The 23400-nt window shown below is 41.3% G+C and overlaps 1 protein-coding gene across 3 annotated transcripts in view; it reads left to right on the plus strand.

Annotated features, from left to right (window-relative positions):
* Positions 1-724: 724 nt before the first annotated feature.
* Positions 725-23400, plus strand: part of mink1 (misshapen-like kinase 1) — a 32145-nt gene continuing 9469 nt past the window's right edge. Inside the window, exons 1-22 of one of the 3 annotated variants that reach the window (XM_014333520.2) lie at positions 725-2108; positions 6879-6944; positions 7368-7550; positions 7639-7749; positions 8371-8461; positions 8555-8685; positions 8772-8826; positions 11330-11408; positions 12635-12810; positions 12904-12973; positions 13058-13268; positions 16017-16124; positions 16736-16822; positions 19512-19688; positions 19776-19946; positions 20222-20488; positions 20793-20872; positions 20990-21093; positions 21194-21285; positions 21576-21599; positions 22399-22550; positions 22659-22776. In XM_014333520.2, the coding sequence (XP_014189006.1) occupies positions 2052-2108; positions 6879-6944; positions 7368-7550; positions 7639-7749; positions 8371-8461; positions 8555-8685; positions 8772-8826; positions 11330-11408; positions 12635-12810; positions 12904-12973; positions 13058-13268; positions 16017-16124; positions 16736-16822; positions 19512-19688; positions 19776-19946; positions 20222-20488; positions 20793-20872; positions 20990-21093; positions 21194-21285; positions 21576-21599; positions 22399-22550; positions 22659-22776 (2610 nt within the window). In that variant the 5' untranslated portion in view covers positions 725-2051. The remainder of the gene's footprint in view (positions 2109-6878; positions 6945-7367; positions 7551-7638; positions 7750-8370; positions 8462-8554; positions 8686-8771; positions 8827-11329; positions 11409-12634; positions 12811-12903; positions 12974-13057; positions 13269-16016; positions 16125-16735; positions 16823-19511; positions 19689-19775; positions 19947-20221; positions 20489-20792; positions 20873-20989; positions 21094-21193; positions 21286-21575; positions 21600-22398; positions 22551-22658; positions 22777-23400) is intronic. The other 2 variants (XM_005922128.3, XM_014333522.2) reach the window with 2 other exon arrangements.

Genomic DNA, 23400 nt, shown 5'->3' on the forward strand with positions numbered 1-23400 from the left:
TGTATCAGCATGCATTTCTATTCTGTATAAAATCTTAACGCAACTAAAATGACTGTCTAGACGTGTCTATCACATGGCAAGAGAAACAGAAAAGGGGAAATGTTAATTGTTTATATCTAAACTACTTTTGTCACCATGGAAGCAATATCCTTTGTTAGCTGGATATCCTTTAAGCAAATAGTTACTCTAAGAGAGAGCATGTGCTTTACACAGGAAACTGGTATTCGTGGCATGAAAGCTTAATGTTCACTAAATGACTAATGCATTGTTCAGGTTATTGCCATACAGTCTGTTTTTTTTCTTCTTCTTTTAATAACAGTCAGGTGCTTATCTGGAAAAGCTTTGGAACTGATTCATGCAGTATTGACAAGCACTATAAAGGTGAGCTTGCTCTAATGGAAAACTGACTATAACAATCTCCAATCTGCTGGATGACGCACACATAAAACCAAGACGAGGAGAATATTTGTTAGATGTGGCACTTATTACCAAAATCTGCATTGTTTATTCAGCAGTATTTTAGCCTTAAACGTGTATCCAGTGACCCAGAAGGCCAGAGCAGGACAGGTATGCCTAGGGATGATCTTAGCTGTGCAGCTCAAACAAGACAGAGGCAGCTGCGTAGGCTGAAGTCCACTGTAATTTCGGGTAATTTGTCCCTGATGAAGCACCGTAGCCAGTCGAGAAGAGAAAACACTTCAGGAGTGTTGCGTGCAGCCAATCGTCAGTACAAACCCAACAAGACTACATCTAGGCTGCGAGTGGGAGGGAGGAGTGGACTTGGGAAGCAAAACATGGCGAAATAACAAGTTTGGCGGCTATACCGCAGTTAGAAACTGCACCGATTCTAGCAGTGGCGGACTATGACTGCAAGTTCATAAAATCTGGACGCCGGAGATCGACGGCAGCGCTCAACTTTGAAGCGTCGAGTGCTCAGGCTTACAAGTATTACGGTGGCTGCCGATAACACAGTGCCTGCTCGTCTGCCCGTGTTTTCCCCCGGAAGGTTGGCAGTGCTAGGCGCGACTGTCAACACAGAAAATGGATGAAGAAGGAAAGGGAAAGTTTATTCTGGAAAAGACAATTTAGCTCGCTAGCCTAGCTGCGTTAGCCAGCCGGCCAGTTAAACGTTAGATTAACCGCACACACCTGACTCGGTATTCGGATTATTTGTGCGCTCTGGACGAAACCCGGGGGGCGAATTTAACTCGCGTTAACAAGTTTGCCAACTGCAGCCGCAGGGAATCGCATTTGAAACGAGGCCCTTTTTTCCCCATTTTTTTCCTCCCCACGCTCCCAATCTGTGACAAAATCCCGGGAGGTTTAAGGCCAGCAGTGAGAGCCTGACGGTCGGTTCTGGTGCGGTGCGGACGGACCCGGGGACGCCATCACATCAGACGTTGCGTTCTTAGTAAAACAATCACTGCGCTGCTAAACCGTAAATAATAATAAAAAAATAGCATACTTTATCAGTGTAAGTAGGAATGTTTCAGTAGCACACAACACCTGTCTGGTAGTTGTTTTTCTTCTTCTTCTCCCCCCTCGGTGACACGCATCGGTGTATCATATGTGAGATTAGCTGGGATGTTGGAGAGCAGGGGAGAAGCGGCGTCTTGTCAAAATGAACGCAGCAAGGTGTTTAACAACAGCGGAGGTGCTCTGCATTTGAAACCTGCCAGTTATTAGATCGATATCAAATGGGCGGCTAACAGCAACGTTGACAGCCTGTCTAAAAAAATCCTACTTTTTAAGTTGCATGCGATTTGATTAGCTGCCGCAGGCGGCATTAATGTAAAACAAGTGCGAATAACATTTACAGCTTTCGGTCAGAGTTGACGTGAGCTAGCCAGCTGGGTGCGTCTGTCCGCTCTCTGCGATGCATTTGCTAATCTAAGTGCTACAGCTCCTGCGTGTTGGACCGCCACTTTGCTGTATTTCCCCTGGGTTTAGGCCGTTATAACCTCGCGTGATCGGCCGCTTAAATCCCCCTTAAGCACTTCTTGTCAAATTAGTGGCTAACTTATTAGCCAGCGTGATAAGTTTCGCCAGCTATGTCTGAAAACGCCCCCACAAGAAGCCTGGATGACATAGACCTCGCAGCTCTGAGGGTGAGTATTGTTATTACCAGATAAGTGAATTGTAAAATGATGGCAGACGGACTCATTAGATGTTATGTCATATGCCAGTTCGCCTCAGACACAAGCACGACCATTGAACACCCACGCGAAAAAGTTAAGGTGGGATAAACATCAATCGGCCTGCGTTATAGGCAGTACAGTCTGTACACAAATCCTCCAACTATATGTTGGGATTTCTCCCTTAAAGGACCACCTTACCCTGCCCTGACAATGTTAATTTGTTGGTTTGGGAGGAAAATAAGCACCAGTATCTATAAAACACTGGGCCACTGTGTGATTACATCATGTAATGGGAAGGCTGGTTTATTTAAAGAACATTTTGTCTTCTGGTGGTATTTTTTTATGGAGGTTTATGACTCCATAGGAAAAAGGCACATCTGTGTCGTTCTGATAACATTCTAATATTGTAATATTGTTGATATAATGTAACATATCAGACTGTTCATGAAGAAATTAGACCTGGTGTTTGTTCCTTTTGTATTTTAACTGGTGTCCCATTAAAGTCCCCAGTTTGAAAATCCTAACTTCTGCAACATTAGAAACTCTTCGAGAGTCAAGAAATCTGTCACATCCCTTTTAACATTTCGATAATGTTTGACTGACTGTTGAATCCCCGTCTACAGTTAAAGTGATCAAAAGGCTACCCAATAACTCCAATTCAAACCTATGTTTAAAGTAATGCCATCATTTTCTTGACAAAGTAAGAGGGTTTCATAGGAATCCCTCTGAAAAAGATGAGGAATTTCTAGTATTTCAGTGTAGCTCTCACATGGTAATGGGGCTAAACAGATCAGGATATTTTACCCAAATACTGATTGTTTGGGCAGGTTTGTCCTGTTTCCCTGACCTTCTTCTGAGGTTTCACCTGGAAATTTCACCTAAGCCTTCACTAACAACACAGGCAGATGTGACCTAGTTTCTAAAAATTGTAGTAATGATTTAATCTTGCACTTCATTTAGTAATAATTTATTGTGTATTTAAATGGTGGATCTAGTAATTTAAGGAGCAGTTTGCTTATAAGAACAGTTGGGTAGGTGCAAAAAATGACCCAGGATTTGTTGCCCACCACAGCTGAGATGTGGAAATAAATAGTAGTTTGTTTGTGATTCTATCTATGGCTGGGTATTCCACTGAAGAAAACTGACCGTGTGATGGCTGTGGCTCAGGTGATAGAGCAGGTTGTCCATTAAATGCAGGGTTGGTTGTTTGATCCCGTGCTACGTTTCCTTGGGCAATGCACTGACCCCAAATTGTTACATGACAGCTCTGCTACTATTGATTAATGAGTGAAACAGAACCAGTAAAGATGCATCTTAGAGAATTTATACTTAATGCTGCACTAGATAATAGTGATTAAGCAGGTCAATGACTAGTCATTTATTTTGCTAAGGTTAAGTTACTGGTGTGTTTAAACAGGGAAAATAATATTAATTTACCTAATTGTTTTTCACATCTTAGAAGTTTCACCACCAAAATCTACATGATAAGCCACCAGAATAAATAAGTGTCGAATTGTTTTTGTAGTTTTCTCAAATGACAGTTTAAAATTTTATTGTAAACAGATATTTTGTTTACTGTCACTGTAACTCACCATCACTCATATATTTAAATTTATCCAAAAGGGACATTGCACTATTGTAAACATGAGCGTGAGAGCCATTTAATGTAAATATGCCAGATTTAGCTGTATAAGCTAATTTTCCTCTGCAATCCATGGCAGGTTGATAGCACTGATCAACATTAACAGAGCCATGTAACATACTGAACAGACATTAAGTACCACTTATTGTATAAAACTCACAACAAAAAACAAAAGTAGATGCATACAATCACAAAAACATAGACGTATGCGTCAGATTATGACAGCATGTTTATTTATTCTTGAGCTTTAACAGTCGTGTTTTCCTCCCCAATAAAGATTTTTCAGGGTATGTTTAATTCAATATTTTTGCGTCAGTTTTTTACTGGCTAGCATTCTCCTCGTTACCTGCCTCGCATTACAGCATATCTCTGGTGTTACCATCACTCCTTGAAAAACGTGATAACTGTTGGCAGGACAGTGAACTGCGTCATCCACATCTGCGCAAACAAAAGGGGACCTCACTCTTAGATTAAAAAAAAAAAAAAAAAGCGTTTGAAATTATTAAATGGGCTTTAAAAAAAAATCAGTGGCTCAATCACAGCATTTTTCCAGAAATTTGCTACACAGTACAGAAGAGGCCCAGCATTACATAACAACAGTTCACTGCAAACAGGCATCAACAAATTATTTATGCAGAAACACTTACATTGCCAATGGACTGGTTCTTATGTAGGGCTTTTCTACTCTGCCTGAGCACTCAAAGCAATTTATACCGCTTGCCAACATTCACACAAATTCATACAAACACTTTATTCTATGTTTTTTAAGTGTTTTCTATCCAACACTCACACTCTGCTGGATGCATTGGAGCGGAACTTGGGGTTAGCATCTTGGCTAAGGCACGATTTGGCATGCGGACTGGAGCAGCCAAGAATCAAACCACCAACCTTCCTCTTAGTAGATGACCTGCTCAGCCTCCTGAGCAGCAGCCACTAGCCAATATGTAGAAATTGCAAATGAAATTCAGGTATTTTGTTACATTGCTACAGTCAAAAAGTCAATCACCTTAGCCACCAACAACAATGACAATAATAAAGTTTATTTGTATAGGACTTATCGAACCCAATGTTACAGTGTGCTTCCCGAAAATGAAGAATAGACTTTAGAACGATAACAATAGACTTAATTAAAATAAGCCGTGCAATACTCAATTGTCAGTTAGGTGAAAATGCAAAGGAGGAAAATAGCTGTAATATTAATGAAAGCTCTGGAATGCTTGATTTGCACTTTCTGAAAAGGTTAAAACAAATCTATAGCCATTTCCTGTAATTTTTGTTATTCTTATTTTACACACATTTGATGTGTTATTACAATTTAATAACAATAAAATTGTTCCCTGATTCTAATCGCTGAAGGCACGCGATGAGTTTTGATTTTGATGATTGCTGCAGGTCTGTAACCACATCTTTTTCTTTTCTTAAAAGACATCCCCTCTTAGCGGTGTTGACATTGCAGGAAATGGGTTTTCCTTCCTCTTTAACCATCACCACTATATTTTACAGTGCATACTGTTAAACCTAGCTTACCATCTTGACTATTTGGCTCAATTATGTGCGTTAGTCACTGAGGTTCCCCTCCTTGTACATGGGTACAGCCACATGGTTACAACCTCCCCCTTCTAGCCTAGTTTTACTGACACCTTGCTTGTTTGGCGTTCACTGCTGACACTTTAATTGACTTTTTGCTGGTGGTGCTACTCTTTGAACATCACTGTATCCTTCCCCTTCCATCATATCTTTCCTCTCATCCCACTCTGTGCTTACGTGGGTGAAGATGCAGTCTCTGCCTCGCCACCCACTCTATCGTTACATTGTTGCCTCCCCTCCTGTTTTGCGTTACCATTTCCCCACTTTTCTGTCCTCTATACTTAACATGTTTATCTCATCATATAACCATGTGTATTGAATCTTTGGTCACTTCCCCGATATACTGCCAAGTTTTCCCAATCATGCTGTTCTTTATCGTAATTCCTTGTCCTAAAGGAAAATCTTCTCCTCCCTGTTGAAGGCGTAAAAACCCCATCATTGGAAATGGATGAAAGCAGGATAGGTCATGGTGTACAATCTAAACCCAAAGCAGCAGTCTCGCCACCCACACATCTTCTTAAAGCCATATTGAAATTGCATGAAAGTGGAACTGCTTGTCATTTCCCTTGTCTCTTGGGGAGGAGGGGGTTGCATAATTGAGTCAAAGCAACCTACTCATTATTAGTGTCAGTGAAATATGTGTTCGTGGTACTGAAACACAGAATGAACAGATGAAGAAAAAAGGCAGAAGTTTTATGTCAGTATTGTCAGAATCTGTCTTTGTATATCTAATCTAGTATCAATATTTAGTGTCTCTGAGTGTCTGCTTCCTCCGTGTAAAGTTTTGTGGGTGGCAGAGAACACTGAGTTTAGATCATTTGTATGGAAATATGTAATTGTGATATTGTCTCCGGTGTACACAGTAGAAGCCACTGGGATTGCTGTTATTTGTTTTTGTCTGTGGTCTCTGTTCTGCACAAGCCCATGTGCTTTATGTGGTTTTATGACACTGTTCTTAAGGGGTATAGATCTGTAGCTACGCTTACATCTAATGATAGTACACAACTTCTGAAATTGCAGTCATAAAAAAAAATTACACAGATCTTTCTTTGTCTTCAGCGGGGCCTCAGCATTGTTTTGTTTTCAGTCTCGTGCTAATTTAGCCTTTGTGCTAATATAACCGCTAGTTGATTGCAGCTGTTTCAAGAACAGGTGAGGTTTAGCAGGGTGCTAGTATTTAAGGGTTAGTCTTTACCCAAGAAATATGAGCACAGCAACATGAAATACAACCGCACTTGGGGTCAGCATTGAAGTGTAAATGTGGAGGATTCAAAGAAGAACAAAGCAAGCATCACCCACTTAAAAACAAAAATAAATGTGGTGAGCTTTGAGTGCAGTCATTGTAATTTTGCCTTTTCCTAAATGTTGAAAAAGAAAAGTGAATTAGGTTTGTTTTTGTTGAAATGCTTTGTCTGTCTTTAGTATGTCAAGCTGATGTGGATTAAATGATGTATCTTAATTGCTCTGCCTGTCTACTGTAAGTCATTTTAAACTGCTGCTCTCTTTACTAGGATCCAGCAGGAATCTTCGAGCTGGTCGAGGTCGTTGGCAATGGCACATATGGACAGGTGTACAAGGTGAGCCATGATGCCCTTGTGACATATGAGTAATGCACGAATTCTAATGGAGAATAAAAAAATCAGTGCCTGAATTATCACTTGTGCATTGAGTGAGCATTTTGGATCGTTGCTGCACAGCCTCCTTCAGTGTCTGTTCTTTAAACGTTCTGTACATTAACTTCTTAGATTAAAGCAGATTTAGCCCACTGTCATGTCAGTGAAAATTTCAGCTATCAGGCTGTTAAATTTCAAGTGGCAGTGACGGGAAGATAAGGCACTCTAGTAAAAGGAAATGTAAATTAAGAACAGGAAAATGATGTGAAGAAGCAATTAGCCACACTTAATGGACCAAATTCAAAGAGTTCCAGAGAGATAGAATCTAAGATTCACTTTAAATATTACTGATTAGTGTTAGAATGATTCAACTTGCTTTTTGTTCAGGGACGTCACGTGAAGACGGGCCAGCTGGCTGCCATCAAGGTGATGGATGTTACAGAGGAGGAAGAAGAGGAGATCAAAGCTGAAATAAACATGCTGAAAAAATACAGCCACCACCGCAACATAGCCACATACTATGGTGCCTTTGTCAAGAAGAGTCCGCCGGGACATGACGACCAGCTTTGGGTCTGTCTGCCACTGTGTCTGGGCTGATGGTTTAATGGTTGCAAGCCTCATTAATTGTTCTAAGTGAGATGTGTTTGTTTCCTCATAGCTGGTGATGGAGTTTTGTGGGGCGGGGTCAGTGACCGACCTGGTGAAAAACACTAAGGGCAGCTCTCTAAAGGAGGACTGGATTGCTTACATCTGCAGAGAGATCCTAAGGGTGAGAAATCAAGAAGCCATGTTTAGCCACAATGCCAAAGGGTTGACAGACCACACTCCTCCACATACTAGTGAAGTTTTGTCATGTGCACAGTTGTCACTTTGTAGTGTCAAAGTCTGTCCAGAGACAGATGGACCAATAAACACTTGGGAAAGTCACCTATGCGCTGGTTCCCACAGAAGTACATTCCTCCCTGACCAGATTTTTTTGTCAAGATAAGGCACACACGTAGGCAAAGTCAAGGTGAAAACAAAGCCAGCTGTGGTAGCAGGGCAGGTGAATGCTACTAATTACAGCTTTTATACAGTACGCTGGGTTGTACTACACCATTTCACAACCTCAAATCCAACTGTTAAGCCTCATGTGTGACTGTAATTTTGCACATTTGTGATGCTATCATGTTTTTAAGAGCAGCCCAAAGATGTGTGGATAACGCAGAAAGCCGATTAAACTGCTCAACGCTGCTATTGTGTTAGTGCTTGTCAGAGCAGGTATCTACAAGGCCACATTATGCCAGGCTGACACACACACACACACTTGCTGTTTTTGCCACTAACGTGTGTGCAGCAGAGCTTGTTACATACTGATCTTTTTTTTTTTGTCTTGTTTTTATATGAACAGGGTCTGTCTCACCTCCATGCCCATAAAGTTATCCACAGAGACATCAAGGGCCAGAACGTTCTGCTAACAGAGAATGCAGAGGTCAAACTGGGTATGTTAGTTTTGATAGTGTGCATTACTAAAGCAGACCCAGTCTCGGACCCTTTTCTGTCTCTTATTTCTCGTTTCTTTATTTCACTTTCAGTCGATTTTGGGGTCAGCGCCCAGTTGGACAGGACAGTTGGGCGAAGAAATACCTTTATTGGCACACCGTACTGGATGGCACCTGAGGTCATTGCCTGCGATGAGAATCCTGACTCCACCTATGACTACAGGGTAACACCAGCCACAGTATTGTTTATGTGCAGTATGTTGTATGAACAAAGCGCAAGGCTGACCCTGGGCCCCTGTGTATTTTGCAGAGTGATATTTGGTCCTTGGGAATCACAGCTATTGAGATGGCCGAAGGAGCTCCTCGTAAGTGTCTTTGTAACCTATGCACACTTTTTTGAACCAGTTTTTGCTAAATAGTGCATATTAACATAGCAACAGATAACTCATAATTTCAAAGCCCTTTCTGCAAGACGTCATGAATGAGCCTGTCTTGCATATGCAGCCCTGTTGTCTGTATCTTCAGATGGACGGCTGACTCACTGTAATCAAGGTAGTGAAATGGTGAGCTGCCAGTTGGCTTGTGGAGGCTGCTTGTACAGATCTCTCCGGTCTGCTTAGCAGGGAGCTTTGTCTGCATGGAAATTTGGTGTTAAATGCAAAGAAGCAAAGAAAAAATCTCACTGAAGAGTAGCAGCTAAAAAGTTTGGTAAAGAAGGTGTCGAACAGTAGCTCAACACGAGTAGCTTGTAGTGCCTAGTGCGCTCCTACATTTGATAAGTGGGTGGTTGTTTTTAAACTGATATATGTGCAGAGTTTTAGAGTAGAAGACTCGAGTCATTCACTGGCTGGTGTGGTTTTGTGACACCATTCAGTATGAAGCCTACAGAAAACTGGTGTGTAAACTTGAACCCTTTAGTGAAACGTTGACATCACGAGTGCAGTAGTTCCTTCTTTGAGATGAACAAAATTTCTATTTTCAGAGTAGAGGCCCTGCTGTCCCTTTAGACCATTCTGAAAGTTCAGAAAGCTCCTGCAGATCATGATGTTGCTGCTGTGAATGACACGCGGCACACAGACCAACTGTCAAGATAGTGTTGTACCGTGATAAATTATGCAGCATGTACTGACTGTATCAGAGTGATAACTGAAGTTTGGTTGCCACTAATAAAGCGATCAGCTAGCCTCTATTTTTAAAAATAGTTGCTTTTGATAGTAATGCTGAAACCATTTGTCAGTAGATTTTTATTTATATTATAAAGTATAGTTTGTATAGTTAGCGTATATTGTCAAAATACTAGAATTTCAAACTCAGTACTGATACCCAGAAAAATGCATACAGATAGAAGAAGCATTTCTTTTAATGGAGGTTAAAACAATGCAAATGATAAGATCAATAACACTGTGATTAAGTTGTCTGCTATAGTGTAAAAAAAAAAAATACAGGAACAACATAACTGTGCGTGTGTGTTGTATATCAAATAGAGATTATAACTGTTTAAAACTTCAGTGTTGTTGAAACGGGACCTTTCCCGACCGCTCGATATTCCTCCTGAAATGTTGTTTGGTGCTGTGAGCGTCAGCTACTTTAGCTGTTAGTGAGAGGAGGGGCTGTGTGCCTGCCTGTCTGCAGCAGTGCTGTGTGAAGTTTTGTGTCGACTGGAGGAGGCAACGATGGCACTATTTATAGCAACACAAATGAGTATGGAATAGTAATTTTGAGTATTGATTAGTATAATTGGTGTCAATTTAATATATATGTTTTTTTAAAATATAATATTGCCAATCCTAAATGCAAGACAGGTTAACACCTGCTTAAAAGTGTAATAAAAGCATAATAACTATGCTAAAGCCCACACTGGCCTTGGCTCTCTTTGTTATATTCTATAACAACATGATGGGCATTATAGTCAGTTATTAGTTCTGAATGTTGAATTTGCTCTTTATTACCGTAATCAATATTCTTCCAAGTAAACATTATTCTTAATTAGGTTAAATAGTCACAGTAGTAGTTAAATATCTGCACTTGGTATTTTTATTTCTGTACTGATCACATGACCTAAATTTACTGGGAATTCGTCCATCATCAGCAGGGTTGGCGAGGATTCTGTATGATATTTGTCACAGTTTCACTGGGATAGCTTTATTGTGCCGGTTCTAGTAATGTGCTCACGATCCTTGCAGGGTGAATCAAAGCATTGGTTGCACAGTATGCTCACTCCTTGCTCATCTTTAGCTTTTTTTTTTTTTTTAACCTCCTAAAGGTAATTGTTTGAGTGTTGAGCTTTTGGACTGTCTGTAGTAAAACACTGAAAGGGACAGCGGCAGATAACCGTTTGCACAAAATAATTTCTACTCCTGGGATTTTTAGAAAATTGCCAACATCGTGTCAGTGGGTGAACCATTTCTTTAGTGCATGTTATATGGAGCATGTTCTCACTGTGATTCCTGTGGTTTGTGCATACTTTAAAATGCTGAAATGAAAATTTCCTCTTTCCTGCCTCAGTCACGTTGGATATGTCCTAAAGACTGTGTTACAAAAGCCTATTTACTGTGAAAGTCTAAAGCTAACCAGTCAGGTTTAGCTACCTACCTACGCTGGGAACACAATGACTCACAGTCCTTGTTCTTACATTCAGTGTAACAATAAGCCTGAGGCACTGGGAACGATTGGATAACAGCAGCTGTAACCATGTTTGAGGATGCAGAAAACATGTATAATGGTGGCATGTGTTATTCACAAACTGCCACATGTGGAAGTGGATGATACTCTAACATTACCCTCATTCTGATGTGCTCTTTGTTTTGTAAATCGACTCACAGCATGGACGGAAAGATTTAACCCCAGTAATCTCCTTTATTTCTTTAGCCTTGTGTGACATGCACCCAATGAGAGCCCTCTTCCTGATCCCCAGGAACCCCCCTCCAAAACTTAAATCGAAGAAGTGGTGAGTTATCAGCCTTACCAGTGCCTTATATCAAAGTGTTTGAAAAGCCTTTTTTTTTCTTAGCGTGTGTTGGATTGTGCATTCAGTAAACAATGTTCTAGCATATTTCCCTCTGTGTAATAAACTGGTAACATACTGCCTCACTGCAGGCTTTGTAATTGTTATCACTTTGCATTAAATTGAAATAATAATTCAATAATTTATGAACTACAGTCAACAAATAAGCGTAGTCTATTGTGATGGCAAAGAAGTAGGTCAGTGCAGGAGGGCACGGTTTACATCTGATGTAGTAGTGTAGTCACTTGGCGTATCAGGTTACTGCTGTATGTGAATGGAAACGTGTGGATGGTACAAGAAATTGAAGGACGGTGTCTAGTTTCCAAAATCTTGTGCATCAAGATAAATTGGGTGCATTTGCAATAGCTGAATCTCCCTCACATTTCAAAGCATTAAAGGTCGCGCACTTGTTCTCCTTATGAGCCAGATTTGATTGCTTGCAAGCATTTAAACTAATTTGTCATGTTTTCTCCTACCCGCTACTTTTCCTGCTAGTCGTTAATGGACCCACTTAGTAGGGGATCTACTTGTGCTCACGCAGGATTAAAAATGCAATGTTTCTTCCACAGTTTTTATAATTGTCATGGAAAAAAAGCTGCTGCCAATGTTCTACGAATACATGAGTGTTTAAAAAAAAAAAAATAATAATAAGTAGGGGACGGAGCCAGGTGCATGATCAGTTGAATACAATGGACATTAATGACCTGATGCACATACCAGTAATTACACAGTTACTATACTGTGCTGCATTGCATTATTCAACAGTGATCATGTGGTTTATGGTCTTATTTTAATGAAACAAACAATCGTTAATCACATTGTTTGTTTATGTCCTTTTTTTTCTTTTTCTTTTTTTAACTGGTTAATCACAGCGACTAGCCCCCCCATCAGTGAAAGTAATTTTTGAAAAGGCAATAGTCACACAATGGTGCTAGCATTAACCGCAAAACTTAACAACTTAGTTCACATTTGACTAACAGAGGAACATTTCTAAAAAGGTCTTTTATTTCTCAAATACTGATAAAGATTCTTCCTACCCCGCTATATGTGAAAAGATCCTCTTCAATGTCTCATTGTTGTTGAATCTGTATTCTGTGCAGTACTTGTCCAACTATCAGCTTGCCTCCTGCTCAAGTTTTCTTATCTTCTAACCTTCCTCATCCTGCCAGGTCCAAGAAATTTATTGACTTTATAGAGAGCTGCCTTGTAAAGACATATCCCAGCCGGCCATCCACGGAGCAGCTGCTCAAGCATTCCTTCATCAGGGATCAGCCCACTGAACGCCAGGTCCGAATTCAACTCAAAGACCATATTGACCGTACGCGCAAAAAAAGAGGAGAGAAGGGTAAGCAAGTGTAGCACCAGCTTTGTAGAGTGTTCACAGACAGTCAGCAAAAAAATTCACATTAGAGTGACTTGAATTTATTTTTCCTTACAGAAGAAACAGAGTACGAGTACAGTGGTAGTGATGAAGAGGAGGACAATCGTGGAGATGACAGAGAGTCAAGGTAATTTTAGCATTTCTGTCAAAGGACACTTATTGACTTGTTTGAGTTTCTCTTTTCACTCATATCTTGATTTTTGGTCTTCAGTTCAATCCTCAATGTGCCGGGTGAGTCCACCTTGCGGCGGGACTTCCAGCGTCTGCAGCAGGAGAACAAAGAGCGCTCGGAGGCTCACAAGAGGCAGCAGGCCCAACTGGCAGCTCAGCGCCGGGACCCCGAGGAGCACAAGAGGCAACTGTTGCATGACCGACAGAAACGCATCGAAGAACAGAAGGAACAGCGTCGCAGACTTGAAGAGGTAAAATTCAACCTTTTGAAAGGAAGACTCTAACATTAGGAGATATATGCTCATTCGTTTCGTTGGTGGGAATTGGAATGATACCCATCTCATCTCTGTGCTAATCTGGGTGTCAAAACAGGAAGGTTGGCATAACTTAGCATATGGACAGAAAGCCTGACCTCTCACTAAAAAAAAAAAGATCTGTACACAGTGAAACATTTGCTCTTGTTCCTCCGTGTGACTGTAGAGGGTTAGTTACAGCTCAGACCTGCCCCTAAAATAAGCTGAGACTTTATCTGTTCCAGAAGTTGGGAAATTATTGTGTCATAGCTGCCAAATCATTAAGAATAATTAAATATAACCTATAACAAAACCTGTAGAAAAAAACACGATCAAATAAAATACCCCAATGAAGTCAAAGAAACTGCTTGGTGTCACTTCTACACTTTAGGTTTTGTATAGATTAGAAAAAGGAGATGCTACAGCACATTCAGAATCCCTGGTAGGTGTGTTTTTGAGCATTTGCCAGTCATTATGCTAATCTGGTTAATTAGTAGCTTAAGCTTCATGCTTATCCCACAAACATGAGTCTTACAGCAAAAGAGCAGGTGGGCATTTTCGCCCAGCTGTCACTGGGGGCTGCTGGATCTGGGTTCACTGTTTTACTACGACTAAAACTAGTCGGAATAACAGGAATTCCTGCATAGCACAGCTTGATTAATGTTTATCTTTTCATAGCTTATTTATTCGTGCACGCCACTCTTTTAGGAAGACGGCCTTCTAAAGCGAAACAATCTAAAGCGAATAAAGCAGTAATTTTAAAATAGTCATGACGTAAAATATTTACTGCAGCTTGTCGTGGGAATTGAGACAAGAATCATTTCCTGTGATTGAGAATTAAACTTTGAAATGGATTCCACCTTAAATAAGAACGAGGAAAGACTGATAAGGAGGCCCGTGTTTTTTACAAGTGCTCGTTCTTTTCTGAGATATTAATATTGTGTTTACTCCACATTTGCACAACCGCTTTGCTGCTTATCATCAGATTTGAGTTGTTAGTTTTGATTAATTATGGTGATAATATTTATGAAATGCAAACACATGTTTTGTTCGAGATGGAACAAGAGCATGTTACTTTGAGTTGCCTCCACTCTTGATCTTCGATCATTAGAAATGTGCACGTTTTACTACCAGCTCATGATACGAAAACATTATGCAATATGACAGCACATCTTAATTCAAGCAGTGTAGTTCATTGTCTGTCCGTACTTGTCCTTCTCTTTTAGCCACATAACGGTCTCTGGTTGGTCCTTTTCTTGCTTTGAGCTTGATTTCAGTATGTTTGTTTGCTTTCGGCAGTGGCAAAACATTTTAGATTTACTTCCTCACGCTGTCTGCGCATGCCGTGTAACTGGCATGACTTACAAAAGCACATGTAAGAGTAACAATGTTTAAATACTTTAGATGTTGAAATTGGCCAGTGAGACAGACACATCAGTACACTCACCTGTCTGTCTCGATTTCACAACCTACGTGACTAAATAACTAGTTATAAGTACTGAACTAAGCTCAGGTCACCTCGTAGACTAGAACAAAGTATTCTGAAGTGATGGAGTTTACAAAATGTATTGTCATTATGCTTTTTTCTTCTCAATTTGAGAATCGATGATTGATAGTGACCCAAGATCGAGTGCTCTACACTAACCTTACCTCAGCACTGAGGGCCGCTTGTGTTATTTAATAATGTAAGAAAACCATTTATGTGTGATGAGTGGAAGAGGATGAATGAATGGAGTTTTTGCAGTAGAGCAAAAAAATATTAATGACCACACATTTCCAGATCTGAATCACTGGAAATGAAATATTCTTATGCTTTTTATTTTCTTTCAGTACCTTCATTCACAATGTTTCGGCCCTGAACAGTCTTTCACTCTATATTTTTAGAAGTACAGCATTGTACTTCTAACAGTAGCTGACATAGTGTTGATATATCCACCCCTTCAAAGCTTACAGACAATAAATTGTATGAAAATGTTGTCTTTGTTGCACGGCATCTGAACTTCCTTTGAAGCTGACACACAGTCAGGATTTGACAGGATGTTATGTTAGACATTATTAATGAAAAGGCTGAGCATGTTGCTAAATACTTTGAAAGACATGCCTGCATAACCCAGTGAATTAGAGATGGGGTGGGGGGGAAATCTGTGAAATCTCTGGGGAGTTCAGTAGGATTTGATGCACATGTTAGCGCACCTACACTGCTGTTGTTGCTGTAATCGTTGTGCAACATTGGTACAGGGTTATAACTACAGCGAGGGTGCGTTCTAATGAATCTTCACCTCCTTGTCTATCTTATTTACCTCTTTTGTTTACCGATAAAGTGTCAGCGATGACTGAGTGTACGAGTGCGTTTTAGTGCCGCTGCCAAGTCGCGGGGGCTCTCGTTTCCCCACAAAGAACAAATCTTTGTGTTTCGGTCTCTGTTTAGAAAAAGGCAGATAAAAAGCGCCCCCAGTCACAAGTGGAAAAACTGTCACTTCAAGTTTGAATCAAAGCAGTACACTGAAAAGATGATTAGGATGCATTAGGTGTGTGTTTGTGAGAATGACTCACAGCTTCCTTTCTCTGCCCTGTACTTCTGCAGCTCTCACCCCCACCCTCCTCATATCTTTGCAGGGGAGAATTTTCTTAACAGTAGGCTAATTTCTCTGTGCAGCCACATCCTCTGTGCTCATTACTCTTTTTCCTGTCACCCTTCTCTCCCAGCAACAGAGAAAACAGGGAGAGATGGTGAGGCAGCAAGAAAAGGGTCCCCATCGGAGACTTGACGATATGAGACGGGAGGAAGATAGGAGGCTGGCAGAGAGGGAGCAGGTAACCAACCACAGGAGGAGTGGGATTGCAGTCGGCCAATCGGAGCGAAGTGTAGGCGTGTCCAGCGGCAACACTGTGCAGGTTGCTCTGGTGGTGAAATTCCAGGAGTAGGTTGCCATAGCAGCAAGGGTCTAAATTAGTGTATTTACTCAGAGATGAGTTTTCTGTGGGTGAGCTCTCTGCGCCTCTTATGCTGTTTCCAGTCTACCCAGTAGAACAAGAGTCTGGCATCATGGCACAGTCACCTTTTAGTGCCAAATAGCCCCTTTTTAAAATATCAGTCTGGTCCCTTAGATCAGTCACAGTGTCCTGATAAATATTTACATTCACTGCCATTCATTTTAAATCTAGACACTTCTCACGGTCTCTGTTTAGTGCTGACAGTATGTTTTAATGGTCATTTGATTAGTCTCTGTTGCAGCTTCTTAACATGGGTGGTGACTGTTTTGAGACTAAAATTGTTGATTTTAATCCATGCAACACATGGTTTCTGTTACTGGATTGACATTACATAACTCTGCTTCTATGGTCTTTCCCCTCCCCCAATCATGCTCTCATTCCTCCTTCATCACCTCAATGTTTATCATTCCTCCCTTGTTACCTTTCCTCAGGAGTTTATCAGGCATAAGTTAGAAGAGGAGCAGCGGCAGTTAGAAATCCTCCAACAGCAGTTGCTTCAGGAGCAAGCGCTGTTAATGGTAACTAGTCCTTATTACTCCTTAATCATTTCCTCTTCAAACTGCAGAGACTTGCACATTTATCTCCTGGTTATAATATATTGTCTGAAAAGGAGGGCAGCTTTTTTCCCAAACCAAACACTGCAGTGTTGCAAGCCTGCTTGTGTTTGGGTTTAGATGCTTTTTAAATGGAATAAAAGTCAGAGATGAGATGTTTTTGTTTTTTTTCTTTCTCAATCAGACTATAAAAGCTCAGCTTGAGTTTGTAAGATTCTACATGTGGAGCACCTTGATGTAAATAAGCGGTTCATTTTCCAGAATATGGATGTAGCTCCCACAATATGTGTTATTTAAAAGACATGCGGTGACCTAGATTTTGGGGGCAGTTTTCATTGTATAATGTTATCTTGCGCACACTGAAGGGTAGAATCGCTGCACTCGTGGCATCTTTGTTTCTGCGTGCACCTGTGGAGCGTAGGAGTTGCTGTCATCAAGACTGAAGCCTTTGTTTCTGTTTTGTAGAGTGGGAAAAATAATCCTATCCTATTTACTTTAGGCGTCAGGGAATTTCAAATGCTTTCTCATGTCTTGCACAGAGCTCCTGTGGGTATGTAGGTCTTCACAGGGAACCAGAGCACAAGGCTGAAAACAAGTGCGCTATCCTTCCTCTGGGTTTGGCATAAAAGGGGCGTTTATGTGTGTGCTGCACGTAATTGCCCTACAGTGCAGTGAGACAAAATATTCAGGTGTATGGGCCTTGTAGGCCAAATTTCTGTGGATCACAGTATTTACTTCTAATACATCCAGTTTGTTCAGTAACTGTAAGCCTACCTCCAGCTCACAATTGGAGTACATCGTCAAGTAGTGAGCAGCATTCCTCTCTTGCTATTTTAAATTAAGTCTAGGTGGAACATTAACCCAGTAGGAATGTTTCTGTAGTGCTTTAGACAGTTTTTCACAACTTTTTTTTATTAACCAAAACCATTAGTCACAAGGTCATAACCCCAACTTCTTGAAATCTGTGACAGTTGCAGGATGTTTCCAGTCAGCCAAATTACATTGTAAGAAGGTATTCACATCGACAGCTACACGGATGTGAACAACACTGAATCCTTTTGAATTTGACATTTCAAAGTTGATTCAAAATGTGGTCTGATCGTTGATACAATTATTGACGAACATATTCTGACTGAAGTGATAATGCACAAACGGTCACAATTGTACAAGTTTTCATGAAAGCGCTGAGTGATCAGGAAGGAAGAAGTGAACTCAGCGAATTGCAGAGGCTCTTTTAGCGACAGCAGCCTCCATCAGATTGTTTCTGTTGCTGCTTTAGATTTAACCAGTCAAGAAAATGAACTTGGGACCAAACCTCCTACAAAGCAATGTTTGTTTCATCAATATGTTTAAAAAAAGTTTATTCAACATGCCCTAAATACCTCCGCGGGGTTAAGATCAGGACTTTTAAGGAAATTTATTATTTTCAAACATTCAAATGATGCCTCACAGGTGGAATGAGGTTTTGGCATTTTTTTCATAAATACATATTTGTGCGTTTTTGTCAAAAAGTGGCATTCAGAAGAGCTAATAAATGCAAATGAAACAAAGCAAAGAAGAGATGAAAGAAACACCGTTCAGCGTGGTTGTAACTGTTGATGTGCATAATTTGACCTCCAGAGGGCGCTCTGCAACTTCACTGCCAAAAACACAAAACTCTGTTCTTTCTCCGTTTTCCTATAATCATCTCCTAGATGAAGATCAGTACAGTTTGAGTAATCAATGTAGAGAAATATGATACTCCCAACTATACATAATCAGAGAAACCTCCTGCTGTCCACGTCATCCAAAACAAGCTGATTCTGAAAACGTTGTCAGTTTGCGAATGTTTAATTCTTTTATTCTGATGTTTTGGTTCCTTATCTTGTTATGTGATAAACTCCTGAACAAATATTTCATATAGACAGTATTTTTTTTCTTATAACAGGATTGTTATAATATAATACAATTCATTTCTCTGTGCAAACCTCTACATAAGACGTGTAAACAACGAAGTTGTTTGCATTGCCTTTAGAAGGCTTTATTTTCTTCAACTGCTGCAAGAAAGCTGTAAATTCATCCCTGTCTTAATTTTTTAAAAGGCCTCTTGGCCTGTAGTGTGCATGTATTCGCTTGACGAAAGAAAATTATGGTTAAAACTGCTCTCACTCAATGCAGCATCAGCTGGCCTGTAAATCTAGTGCTCCGTTGCCTGTAAGGACTCCGTTACTCACTCTCGATTGAAAGAAAACTGTGAAGTTTAGCCTATGTTGTGGTGACTCATGGTAGAAAGTCTCATTTTAACCTCCAAAGCTTTGACTTCTCTGTTATTTCATGTTTTCTTCTGAATGCACTGGCCATCAAAAGGGTTAGAGACCCATGCCTACAACTCAATAAAAAACCAATAAGTCAGATGACTCATTTTTGCACTGTCTAACATACGGCACAAAAGCATTTAGCTACAGACCTGATCAATATTATTTTCATGTGGGCTGGTAATTGACTGAAATAGGAGCACTTGGATATGTTAAAGCCCTAAACATGTGTTGTCTCTGGTTGAAATCAGGTCCGGTGTATTATCATTGCATCTGCTGTAATCTGCAGATTTGACTTGTGCTTTTGTGTCCAGTCTGAGGCAAGCAATGTCTTAAGTGCAGTGTTTCTCTCTGCTCAGGAATATAAACGCAAGCAGCTCGAGGAACAGCGTCAGTCCGAGCGGCTGCAGAGACAGCTGCAGCAGGAACATGCCTACCTGGTGTCTCTGCAACAACAGCAGCAAGACAAGAAACCTCAGCTTTACCACTACAACAAAAACCTGGAGCCCAACAACAAACCGACTTGGGCCCGTGAGGTACCAGCATTCCGGCATTTTAATCATTAGACAGCAAAAGCAGCGAACACTACAGAGTAAATTCTCCTCTCGCACGCCTTATTTCAGGTGGAGGAGAGAAGTAAGCTCAACAGACAGGGCTCACCCAAAATCTGCACTACTGTTTCCGACACTGCCATCCAGTCACGCTCTGACTCAATCAGCCAGTCAGGAGCGGTCCAGTCTGCGCAGACCCCACCGATGCAAAGGCCTGTTGAACCCCAAGGAGGGCAGGGCAAGGTGGGTGTTTCTGAGAGTTTGAAATAATAATCTGCCCTTAATTGGAGCAGATACAATTGCTTTATACCTTCCTATTTCTTATTCCTCTGCTGCCTTCAACTTAATTTTTTCTTATCTTATTTATGCCTTCTTTTTCTTCTTTTCCCTCTCAAAATCACCTTGAACTACAAATGCGACCATTCACCCTCGCTGCGCCTGCCTTCCTTTTTCGCTCTTCTTTCCACTGCTGCGCTTCCCTCCCGGTGTGCTGCTGCTGCTGCTCCTGTCCCCTGCAGTTCCAGATGGCTCACTTGGTTCCTCTGAAGCCTTATGCTGCCCCTGTCCCTCGCTCTCAGTCACTCTGTGACCAGCCCACTAAGACCATGTCCGCCTTCCCTACCCAGGATCCTTCCCTGACCCCCACACCCCGCCCTATCCACTCCAGAGAGCTGGTGCGTCAGAATTCAGACCCCACTTCTGAAACCCAGGCACCACAGGCACACCAAATCAGAGAGGATCGTGGCCCATGGATCCGCCTGCCAGATGTAGAACTTCCACCCAAGGTAAGATTCAGCAGCTGCTTTGGACTCTGTAGTCGGTGTCCAACCTAAGTTTGAACTTTTTTGTTACCTCAACTGTTCACTGAGCTGCAGCTATTAATGAGACATTAAATGCGTACCTCATAGAGAAGCTGCTGGTAGTACGTTGAGCTCATTTGCTTACATCTAGGGAAGACTCGACCAACTAGGAATAAATTTGCATGATAAAAGCTGTTGTGCATCTTCGAGTGGTTGGTCTACAAGACACAGTCTTCATGAAAGTTGTTGCTGCCTGGAAAATGTAAGACTTTGCCATCGTTTTTCTTAGATTCCACAGAGGACTGCGTCTATCGCCACAGCTCTCAACACCAACCTAACCTCTGGTATAAGGCACCCAGTAAGAGCCAGGTACTGAAGACATGCTTTGATCTGAGATTTCTTTAATTTTGGTGCCTTTTTAATAGAATAAATATCTATGACAACTTGATTTAATTGATTTTTATCCTCACTCTAACCTCATGGCAGCAATCCAGATCTCAGTCGCAATGATCGCTGGGAGAGAGGAGACAGCATGAGCATCATATCCAATCTTCCCCAGACGGGCAGTTTAGAGAGGCATCGCATCCTCAGTGAGTTCCCATCTCCCCAGTGCCATTTCTCAGCAGACTGTCTTTGCAGTAAGCATATTTTCAGAAGCATAACTACTCTCTGTGACGTTGTTATTTTCAGGTTCCTCCAAAATGGATTCGCCCATTCTCTCCCACGATCCTCGTCACAAGCCAGGAGAATCTCGAACCTCCTCCCGGCCTGGGCGTCCTGCTGTGAGTGGCTGTTTCCTCACTGTGCCTACTTGTATAGCCAGCTTTAACAGAACTCAAAGGGGTGCTCGCCACAGACAAGCATCTGTAAAATAAAAAAACACACTAACACGCTATGCTTACGCTTAGTTTTAAATTAAATGCACCTGTTCTGTAAATGAATTAATAGAAAACTAACTCGAGGTTTTCTCTTCACTTCAACTTTACTCCTGAGCCAGTACTGATATATGCTGCTCCTTTTCTTTCTTTCTTTTTTTAAATCCCTATTTTTTAACTTTACCTTAAATGTGCAGAGTTACAAGAGAGCTATAGGGGAGGTTAGTATCAATGTCTCTTCTGTGCTTGTGATGCTCCTGCATGACTTGGTATTTGCATTTACTGTCAGTGTTTGTACAGAATTTAAGGCATGCCCTACACTGCCTGCTTTCATCACGTAAATCTCATTTTATTCTTGGAATAAAATGAACTTCCTTCTGTAAAATCCTTTCTAAGGACTTTGCATGTATTCTGTTGCAGTTTGAACACCTTTCACTAAACACCTGCATCCATTATGAGTCATTTGCATCGCTGCTGTTTTTCAGCTCATCATCCCGATGCCTGCCTTACCAGCTGTCTTTGGATTGGATTGTTTATCAGTAGTACATGAAGTGTTTCCCATAGAATTAGATTTATGTGTGGCAGCAGCAGTTTTCGCTTTGGGAAGGTGTGCTTGTGTTGAGCACACAAAACGAAGCACACACGTGTTTCAAGGTTTATTATTAAATATTATTGTTTATTAGGCTAGTGTTCCTCTGTAAGATCTGATTTCGATGGGCTTGGACCATCTCAGGCCGCAGCTTCGACAGCTCTGTAGGCTCGTCGAGTGACCCTCACTCACATGCTTCGCTCTTGAGATCCAGCTCACACTGGATCTCACCAGCTGCAGTCCAACATGGTGAAGTCCAGGTCTGACTGGGCAAACGCCACTGCGACAGCGACCTGGTCTGTGTGCCAGTAGGAAAAAACGATATACCAAATAAAGGCAGTATATGGGAAACACTTGCATACTGTGTAATGCTGTCGTGTTAGCTGCTATTTTCTTTGATAGCTGAGATTATGTGCAATCCTGTCTGACAGGACCACGGCCTCTTTGCCAAGGAGCGTGCCGAGGAGCCGCCAAGACCTCCAGTCAAAGCCAACGATTACTCGTCCTCTTCGGAAAGCAGCGAGAGTAGCGAAGAAAGCGAAAGCGGCGAGGGAGCAGAGGAGGAAGAAAGCCCCACAGATCGGTAACACCAACTAATACTTACAATTCAGGGATCAGTGTGAGCTTTGCTTTTAAATGAAGAGTAACCTGCTTGTGTAAAATCAGCATCCTACATCCTTTTTGATTTCAGCCACAGAGATGCAGACACTGATTCAGTCAACACCATGGTGGTTCATGAAGATGAGGGCGAGGCAGGAGAAGGAGAGCAAGCTGGAGGCTATGGGGATCAGACCATGCTGGTACAGAGGGTGAGTCATCTGTATATGTAATGATGCTTAAAATGCATTGAGTTCACGGAGAAATCAACACAGTTTGTGTCACAGAATATTGTAAAGCAGGAAGACAAGAGCCTCTGGTCCACGTCAACGGTGTTATACTTTTTTACATATACAGTGTATACAAATGGCCAAATAAAGAAGACATTATGTAATGTGGAGTCATTGTACATGCACAAATAAATATGTTGGCAGCTTTCAGATTTCATCAATGCACTGAAAGCAAAGAAGATTCCACATTTTGCACCAGTGCTTAACAAGCACTCGCAAGTGAATCAGAAACCGGAACACGTACAACACTGTGTCGCGTAACAGTGGACTGCGAGGTTGTGAAACCACAGCTTCTGTATTGCACAGCTGTTGTTAGTAACTTTAATTATTCTTTTCTTTTAACTCCTTTTATTTTAGTGCCTATGTTGCCTGAAGACAGCCTTTAGCCAGCCCGAGTTAGATTGTCAAATGTCTTTTGATTTTTTTTTTGACAGACAGCCATGACAGCATGTGTCTTCCAGCCGGCTCATAATGAGTTGTCACTTTTAACGAAGTGCAGTAGTTTTGTGCATATGTGTGTGAGTTTGAAAGTGCACAAAATGTATA

The sequence above is a fragment of the Haplochromis burtoni genome, unplaced genomic scaffold, assembly GCF_018398535.1.
Source record: "Haplochromis burtoni strain Fernald_Lab_line unplaced genomic scaffold, NCSU_Asbu1 Contig_56, whole genome shotgun sequence".
In the NCBI taxonomy this organism is placed as follows: Eukaryota; Metazoa; Chordata; class Actinopteri; order Cichliformes; family Cichlidae; genus Haplochromis; species Haplochromis burtoni.